Source organism: Poecilia reticulata, linkage group LG21, assembly GCF_000633615.1.
Source record: "Poecilia reticulata strain Guanapo linkage group LG21, Guppy_female_1.0+MT, whole genome shotgun sequence".
Lineage (NCBI taxonomy): Eukaryota > Metazoa > Chordata > Actinopteri > Cyprinodontiformes > Poeciliidae > Poecilia > Poecilia reticulata.
This window is the reverse complement of record NC_024351.1, coordinates 5150730-5160459: the sequence shown is the minus strand read 5'-3', so window position 1 is coordinate 5160459 and position 9730 is coordinate 5150730. Positions and strand designations below refer to the sequence as shown.

General features: G+C 36.3%; 2 protein-coding genes across 4 annotated transcripts in view; one reads left to right on the top strand and one right to left on the bottom strand.

The window, feature by feature from the left end:
• slc30a2 (solute carrier family 30 member 2) overlaps nucleotides 1–4050 on the bottom strand; it is a 13784-nt gene extending 9734 nt beyond the window's left edge. Inside the window, exon 1 of the mRNA XM_008397348.2 lies at nucleotides 4023–4050. Coding sequence (XP_008395570.1) covers nucleotides 4023–4050 — 28 coding nt within the window. The remainder of the gene's footprint in view (nucleotides 1–4022) is intronic.
• Nucleotides 4051–5883: 1833 nt separating this feature from the next.
• The window catches only part of LOC103457224 (uridine-cytidine kinase-like 1), a 24741-nt gene continuing 20894 nt past the window's right edge, over nucleotides 5884–9730 (top strand). For 2 of the 3 annotated variants that reach the window (XM_008397194.2, XM_008397195.2), the window contains exon 1: nucleotides 5888–6253. In XM_008397194.2, the coding sequence (XP_008395416.1) occupies nucleotides 6162–6253 (92 nt within the window). In that variant the 5' untranslated portion in view covers nucleotides 5888–6161. Of the gene's footprint in view, nucleotides 6254–9730 lie in introns of all 3 variants that reach the window. The other variant, XM_008397196.2, reaches the window with a different exon arrangement.

Below are 9730 nucleotides of genomic sequence, written 5' to 3'. Positions count from 1 at the left end.
AATCTTTTTCTCTTTCTCACTGTTTATTCCTGTTTTTATTTTAATTATGTAAAGCACTTTGAAATGCCTTGCCGCTGAAATGTGCTATACAAATAAAATTTGATTGATTGATTGATTGATTGATGACATGTAGATAAAGATTAGGGGAATGGCATGGAGCCCCTCCAACCTCAAAGATATGGAGGTAATCACCTCCAAATCGTTAAAATACCAGAGGAAACTTATTTTAAGAAAGCTTGAATTGCTGTGGATGGTTTTTTCACATCAGTAAATTAAATCATAACTTGAAAACAGATTTTTGTATTTGCTATTTAGACTATATTTGTTTTATTTAAAATTATGCTTGATGATCTGATATATTGGGTCAAAAACATCCATCCATTTTCTTACACCCTTGTCCCTCAGTGGGGTCGGGAGGGTTGCTGGTGCCTCTCCAGCTAACGTTCCGGGTGAGAGGCGGGGTCACCCTGGACAGGTTGCCAGTCTGTCGCAGGGCAACACAGAGACACACAACCATGCACACACACACTCACACCTATAGGGGCAATTTAGACAGACCAATTAACCTGACAGTCATGTTTTTGGATTGTGGGAGGAAACCGGAGAAAACCCACCATGCACAGGGAGAACATGCAAACTCCATGCAGAAAGACCGGGGCTGGGAATCGAACCCAGAACCTTCTTGCTGCAAGGCAACAGCTCTACCAAATGCGCCACTGTGCAGCCTCGGTCAAAAACAGAGGAGGGTAAATTCTTTTTTATTGAGCTGTATATAATTTTAGATGTCTACTGTTGTGTAGCTGCATAACTTGCACTGTGGTATTTTGCAGCTGCAGTGAGGCAGCACTGGCAAAGCCTGCAGGTGTCTGCAGAGTGGACAGGACCTCAGAGGGAATTCACCAAGCATCACTGTTTTACAGTCAAGAAGCAGAAAAGCCCGTTCAGTAGTTCACTGGTTTTACGTCTTCGGAGGCACATTTTGGTAAACTGAAGTGTTTTAAGTGTCAAATATTGTTCGTTTGTGTCTCAAATCATTTGGAGATTAGATCAATAAACAGTAACCAAAAGATAAACAGTATTTATGGTCAGCAATGGTCATGTGCAATGGCCAAACAGTGTCACTTTAAATAATGGTGTCAAAAACTGTCTTTAAAACACAACAAATTGAACATAGATTTGTATCTTTACTCACAGATATCATCAGAAGGAGGGCAGATCAATGCAAAATATCGATAACATTGATGCCACGTTGGTATCAGTATCAGATTGATGCCAAGTTAAAAACTTTAGTTTGCATTTTGTTTATTTAGAAAACACAAATAATGTTAATATGTTATTAATTTGACGACATGTAAACTTTGTACAAATTCTTTCTCAGATTTGAACAAAATGACTGAGAGGGGAAAAAAAATCACAAAAACACCTGAAGGTCAAAAGTTTGATGATAATAAAAAGTATCGGTGTCCGTATTGGCGATACAGGCCCTGCAGATACTTGGTATCGGATGGATACTAAAATATGCAGGATTGATGAAATAAATTTATTAGAATAACTAAAAGAGAACTGAGAAATAGCCTTAAAAACAAAGGATTTAGTTTCTGAATTTTGGGAGAAAGACAATAAAACATCCAAGTCTTGGTACTTTCTAAAACATCTTTACTATCTTTAAGCACCTGAGTTTTTATGTTTATGTAGCAAAACATGATCAGGGAAAATGCAATCAGTCTATATATCTAATAAATATTTTATTTATCTGCTACTCAGTAATCTTTAGGCATTTTCTGACTTTTTTCAGACATTCAGAAACAGCAAAAATCCTCCATAATGAAATGAAACCTGAGATGTAAATAATAATGATGGTAATTTAATAAATAAATTACTTAAATTACCAAAGAACGGTGTGATTGTAAAGGTAAAAAACATGAGAATCTCACAGAAAGATGATGTGTTTTTTTAGGTGCTGCTTTAGTTTTAATTGATAGCTGAAAAGGATTTTCAGAATAAAAGTCCATTTAAACCACTTTGTATATAATTCCACTACCAAGGATGAATGTAAAGTTTAAACAGCAGCTGTAATGAGAATCTTTCTGCTACTGATTGTACCTCTTTGAATTCACATTTGATGTTTGAAAGGTTGTAACTTAACATGTGTTTTAGTTTGTAAACCCAAGCTTTGTTTGGCAGAGGTTTTAACTTTGTGCATTTAAACCCGAGAAAAGACACAAACATTTTGAGCTGCTATGTTTGTTTCTGCATTAAGTGCATCATGGAACCATTGTTGGGTTTTGACAATCAGTTCTGCTCCAAATTCAACACAAAGTCAAATAAAAGGCAAAATGCAAACCAAAAAATACACATTTAACAACACAAATGCAAGTCCTGGTTTGTTTTCTGGTTGTTTGTTTTTAAAAACTGAACCTTCAGAAAAACATACTTTGGTTTCCAACAGCAACAACCTGCAATTCTCTTAATTTCATATCCATAATTTCCTTTACAGAAGGCCCAGAAAATTTACAGATACTGTTAATTAGAACACATTTTTTCCTGTTACACTTATTAAACACAACATTTTTCTGCCTTTCATACAAAATTATAGCAATAAACTACATATTTTTGGGTTTTGGATGACTATAGTCAGACAAAGCAAGAGGTCAGCCTAACTTATGCTAAATAAACTTCCTATTCTCAAAAGATTGTATTACATATTGTATTACGAAATAAGTCAATATGTTCCTTTTTTCTTCGGTGGCAAAATAATGTCGGCCATTTTTTAAATATTCCAGCTTTTAAATCATGACTATTATGAACTTTGGTTGATCTAAAAAGCAAAATATTTTAGTAAAAAATGAGCCAGTTCACAATGTTTTCATAAATGTAAGCGACTTATTGAGGAAAAAAACTAAAATCTATCCATTTATCTATCTGAATCAATTTGCAGGGGCTAAACTAGGATAACTCATAATATCATCTATTTCTGGCTCAAATATATATTTTGTTATTTAATCATCAGACATAAATTTGATCCTCCCACCATAACAGTATTTCTAATAAAACTCTGGCTTTTGGTTTAGTTTTGAAATAAAACAACTTATATGCATTTTCACATCTAAAACATATTTTTTAAAATCTATTGGTATTTAAGAACCACTACCAATTAAAGGTAAATATTTTGCTTACTGAAGTATGTAATTTAGTCGCCCATGGACCTTTTTCACCTAAATAAACAAAAACTACAAACGATGACTCAGTAAAGGCGCATGCAAGCGCGCAGGAATGGCGCAAATGGTGCGTGAAATCCCAAACGCGACGCCATATGCTCAACTGTCTACCTCTCTGCACCTCTGCTTGATGTCGACAAACAAGAGTTGATTCCTCTTTTGGGGGCCTCGATGCTTGCAGAAAGAATTAAGGGTCTTGCTGTATTATTATTTTTTCTTAGGACAACACAATTTGTTTTTGGGAAATAAAAAAGTTAACCACAACATGAAATAACTTAGCAGGATTTACTGCCAACAAAATAAAACATTTATTGATCAGATGATGGAAACGGACTCAAGATGAGGCCTGTAAGGAAAAGCGATCGAAATTTGTGTTTAATATTCAAAGATAAACATATTTAAATTAAAATCTCCAGAATATTCTCCAGTTATGTTTAAAATTTGAGGCCCTACTTTCATTTTGCGCACTTCTCATCTTCAAAATCAACTAATTTCATTTCTCCCGCCTCTTTATTCCTTCGTATCTTAACATCTAAAGCAAAGTGAGGATTTGCTTCATGCAGCTCGTCCTGCAGTTTTTGGCTGCACGCGGTCTGGACGTGCACGGATCCGCCGCATGCAGCGCGCGCCCTCTCTAACGACAGATGATGAGTTTTTAGCGCAGCTCAGTGAACTGGACCCCGGGGCCATTTGTCACAGGCTGTCCAGAAACAACTCAAGCATGGGAATGAATTTGCTCATTCACATAAAACAGCCCGCGTCAGCCATGCTGAACATGCAGCAGCACAGCAACAAACTGCGCACCGCGCGTTACGCCCAAGCTGCGGGACATTTCCGTGCGGGGAAGTTTTTTTTTTCATTTCAAATAACTCATTCACCACGTCTCACATTTTATGCAGATGTTTTTCCTATAAAATGCGTGTAAAATTGTAAATTATTCTGTGGATTTTCAGTTATTGTCTCACCTTTGTAATTTTAAGGAATACATCTTCGCGCTCTTCTCGTCTATCAGATGGGATTTCTCAGAATTAGTCGGAGTATTATCCATTTTAATAAGTTCAGACTTATATTTTTTAAATGTAAAAATATTTCTTCCACCTCCTTAGACGAGAATCCGATTTCCACTGATGTTCAGTCGACGCAGAAAGTCAGCCAACACCTCATATTCTGGGATCTGCAAGTCTTCAGGACAAATCCGTAAATTCCTTCATTTGCAGAGCTGAGGCACAAAAAAATTGTTTTGTTTTCTGTGAGTTTTTTTTTCTCCTTTTAAAATCTTGCTGCACTTGAAGCCTGTAAAGAAAAAGCTGCAGCAGGACTGAGGAGTGAGGCTCGGCGCGCTGCAGCTGCTGCTGGTCCTGCAGAGCCTCACTGATCGCAGGACACCTGAACTTAATGGGACAGGCGTCAGCGTGCGCGAGCGTCACTTCTGCACATTATGATTGGACAAAAACACATCAAATCTACATTCAAAATATTTATTTAACACATTTCTCAAGTGCTACAAATAATTCAAGTAAATCTGAATTACATTTATATCTATTGTTCCATCCAATGCATGTCATTCTGCATAAACTTAACCCTTTTGTTTTGTTTAAACCCGATTAAATCACATTGTTAAAACTAAAACGTGAAGGACTTAAAGTACATTTTCAATTTCAGTTAGATCGAAAAATAACCATTTGATACAGATCGGCCCTATTGATTTGTGTGTATAAAATTATATTTGCACTGCATGAGTAAAAACATTTTACCAAATGTTTTTATGCCTTTTTGAGATATAAATCCTGTTCTTACCGTTGATTTCCGGATCACTCATCAATCAGTCTTAATATAAAACTCACTCGCAATCATTCTCACCAACTACCACATTGTCATACAATAGACTACAATCTAAACCAGTGTTTTTCAAAGTGAGGGCCGCGGCCACATGGAGGAACTCTAGGAGGCGCTGAGGGACACTCAGAAAGTTGGAGGGAAGAGAAAAAAAAAAGAATTCCATAATGTTTTTTGTCTTTAATTTATCATAGTAATTTTTGGTTTCTAATATTAAATAATTTTTAAAATAAAATGGAAGTTAAAATAATTGATTTAAATGTTATTTCTGATTACCATTATCAGTCAATTTCATCAAGCTGCTTTGCTCTTCAAGCAAGAAACTGAAAAGTTTCTGACAAGAAAAAGACCAAAAGAACTGAAAAAAACAACAACATAAGAACTGTGGGAATAAAACACATTTTGTACAATGAAGATAACAGTTTTTATAGAAGACAATTTTATTTTAAATGGTAATTTTTCTTCTTCTTCTTCTTCTTCTTCTTTTACCAGCCCTATCAATTATGGAGTCTGGATAGCAGTGATGTGTTTATTAATCTAATATAGCACTTCTGTAAATTGACTGATATTAAACTTAGATCTAATTAATACAAACCTGAGTCAACTGGTTGTTTTGTAAATGTTCTTTATAAATGAAACTGGTTTGATTTAACATCAAATTCAGCTGGTACAAATGTAAAACTCTCCCAATAACCTCTCATACGTTTTTATGTAGAATTTTTTATTTTTTTGAACAATATCAAAATAATGAAAGTTGTCATTTTGATCAGGACGACCGCTATAACAAATTTACGAAATAGAGATATGACGGTTATTTGTATGTTACAATGGTCTGCCTTTTATTATTAACATTTCTATCACATATTCGATGTAGTTTACAGAAGAAATGTGGCCGGAAGTCTTTTGTTTGAAAACTCTTTAAATAGCCTTTTTTGTTATTGTAGTTATTAAAGTAAGAAAGCTTTCATAATTCAATGTGCATAATGTGTTTCAGTCTTGCAGTTGAGGTTAAGTTACCGAGGTTCTGCGAGTTCCATAAACGCAACATCACTTTACGTCTTCTGACGTCATCCCGCACCCAGTGTTTGGTTTCCGCGCCGAGCCGTTATGGCAGCAGCGATTATCCTCGACAGTAAGCCGGGCGAGCAGCCGACAGATGGAGGAGAGGACGCGGACAGGTCGATGTTGAGGACCGACAGGTGAGGAAAGCCTGTCGGGAGGATGGAGTGTTTGCTGCGGCTGTTGGATCCCTGAACGGATCGCTTTTATCCTGCTAACGCAGCTAGCTGGCTAGCTTTCCTTCTCCGTCAGTTCCACGCATTGTGTCAGCGTGGCTGCTGGAAGAACAAAAGAGGCAAAAAAAATAATAATAACAAATTTAAAATCACTGCAAATATTCAACAAGGACGTGTTGATTTTTTTAAAAATTTTTATTCTTATTTATTTTTATTTTTTTATGAATTAATTAAAATTCTTGGCCATCTCAGAGTAAATGCTCTGTGAGTTTTGTGCATGGCTGCAGTTTCAGTTTTAAAATTAACATTTCATCCAATTTCTCTTCTAGAAAAACAATGTTGCTTTACCTTACAGAAAGCTGAAGGTTTTTTTGGTTATATTTTTGCAAATAAATGTTGGATGTTCTCAGGGGTAAAAGTAGGGGGGTACGGTCGGGTACTGCGTACCCAAAACTGGGTGATTCTTTTTTTTTGCTGCAACATTCCATGTCCCCATGTTTTGCTTACAATTATTTTTTGTAAAATGTGCCAAATATTTACAACAAAGTATTTTAATTATACATTTAGATGTTTGCCATTATTCAAATATAAATGAAATGCCTTTTAAATATTATTTTGTTCTGTACACCCCTTTTTGGTGACTGACATGTTCAATTTTATGTGTCCCCAGTGCAGTGTAATAGACTTCCTCATGACATTTAAACTATAATATATATATGTGTGTTTTTCTTCAATAAGTTGATTGACTGGACAGAACCTTATTTTAATATGCAATTTAATCTACTGAAACTATTTTCTCATTTTATATTTTCTTCATATTATACATGTCCCAGTACTAACTTTCCACCCTGTTAGGATGTTTCATTTCTGCCTTCAAAAAATCTAAAATTCCATAAAAACCATTTAATGTAAGTGACATCAATTGGTCTCGATGTGAATTCAACCATGGAAAACAAAGTGAGCTTCAACTGTCACCATCTCTGTACTTTTTCTTATCTTAAATAAGTTAAACCTGTATATGTAAAGCTTAAAATTCCACCCTGTTAGGAAAGATAGTGAAAAATGTTTATTCAGTAGAATTTAAAAAACATAATATTAGATTTAGTCATTAAAGGTTTGTTATTYTGTTGAAGGTKARCTAGCTAAATGTTGACCACATAAAGAGCTACAGGTAGATTAGTTAGAAAGTTCCACCCTGTTATGTTCCACCCTGTTATGATAGATTGTGAAAAATGTTTATTCAGTAGAATTTAAAAAACATAATATTAGATTTAGTCATTAAAGGTTTGTTATTCTGTTGAAGGTGAGCTAGCTAAATGTTGACCACATAAAGAGCTACAGGTAGATTAGTTAGAAAGTTCCACCCTGTTATGTTCATGAACCAAATAAGGTAGAAATTAGGGTGAAAAGTAATAATTTTAAGTCAAATAAAAAACAATTCAGATGATGGAATAGAGTTGCAGAGTAGTCTGAGGTATTAACAAATGTCTTTGCCATTTGTCTGTTTTCATTTCACTAGTTATCCCCATTGACTCCTGTGAGGGGAACAATGAGTTCCTGTCATGGGAAAATCCGCTACAGGGATGTCACCTGCTTTTGCCAAATACAGCCAGGACAAATACTCTACCTATACTTTGACTTGAGAGAGGCAATCCTGCAACCAATAATGAAAATCGTCAGATTTTAGAATCAAAGACATTGATTTTCCACCCTGTTATGGGACAATCCACCATGTTATGTTCCATTCCACACATGTTTTTATTAAATATTGTTACAGAAACATTAAGTACTGTGGATTTTTCTGAGCCATGTTGGGAGTTGAAGACCAATAAATGCAAATATTGGTATAAGTTTTTAAAATGACCAATATTTTCAATGCTGTCAGTAATAATGAGTAAAAAAAACCATTTTTTTCTTTACAATACAGTCAAATGATTCGTAACTTCATGATGTGTTACAATTTCAAGAATAAAACATATTTTATAGTAAAAGGGACACACTTTTTTGAAGAAAAAGTCATTATTTTTCAAAATGTAAATGTTTAACTATTTGTGGTCTATGTGTAAATGTTCATCACAGGGTGGAACACATTCAGAGACAATGGTGAAAAAAAAAACACATGTAATTATTAATTTATCCAATCCGTAGCTTGGCCATTATTAATTTCTTATTGTTAAACATGTCAGTGTTGTAACAAAATATTTAAAACTTAAAACATTAATACTTTTTTTTTTTCAAAAATCCTGAGGCTGAAATGTTGCCGCAAAAAAAGAATCACCCCCTAAAAGATTTAGCGGGGATACGCAGTACCTGCAAGAGAGAGGAGCTGCTATCTGCTGACTGTAAAAAGTGACTGATTAGTTTTTCAAGAACAATCTAAAACACGACTTAATAAATAACTTTTTCTCATTTCATATTGTTTCTGAACTCTTCGTGCTTTGCTAGAGCAGGTCTGCAACACGTCGAACGCGGAAAGTTTTGAGTCGATCTCTGCAGGTGACAAACTGAACGCCGCCAGGACGCTGAGACCAGCACGTCCTCATCTGATTGGCTTATCAAAACGTTCGTAACTTTATTAAAGAACAACAACAAAAATCAACAAAACGTGCTCAAATTAATGACCCAACAACAATAATAATCATTATAATTTCAACAAGKTGTTGYGCAATTCTGTGCGTTTCGGTTCCATTACCAAAATAACTAAGAGCAGAAGTTTAAAATTAACTAATCAACTACTGTTGTGTTCATGAGAGGCTTATTAATGATCGCAAAATGTCAAGCCTGAAAACCTGATATCGTAACGGACTGAATGTTATGTTTTTAACGTAACCTCTGGTCGGCTTGCTGCACGCAGGCGGTTGCCATCCACATAAATATCTATCTATCAATTAATTAATTAATTACCCAGGCACACACATACAAATCTACTTGTTGTAAAACAAGCAGATTTAACAGCTTTAACTTTTAGTCATAGTATTTGTCGTGCTGCTTCAAAGAGAGTTGATTCAAATCTTTGCGAAATAAAGCAAAATGTGAGAGAGAGACATTGTCTCCCGCTGCTCCTCCGCCGCCTCCCGCTGCTCCTCCGTCGCCTCCCGCTGCTCCTCCGTCGCCTCCCGCTGCTTCTCCGTCGCCTCCCGCTGCTTCTCCGTCGCCTCCCGCTGCTCCTCCGCCTCCCGCTGCTTCTCCGTCGCCTCCCGCTGCTTGTCCGTCGCCTCCCGCTGCTCCTCCTGCTGCTCCTCCGCCTCCCTGTGCTCTGTCCTGCCCAGTCTCCCCCCAGCAGGATACTGGGCCTTTTGGGCTCAGTCTCCTGAGGGACTTTGCCCCCTGCATCAGTGCCACCTGCCGGACCCGCCTCCAGGGTCCACCTCTGCCTACTGGATCATTTCAGTGGAGATTTCAGACTGTGGCAGGAAGCCGGAGTGCCCGGAGAGAAACCTG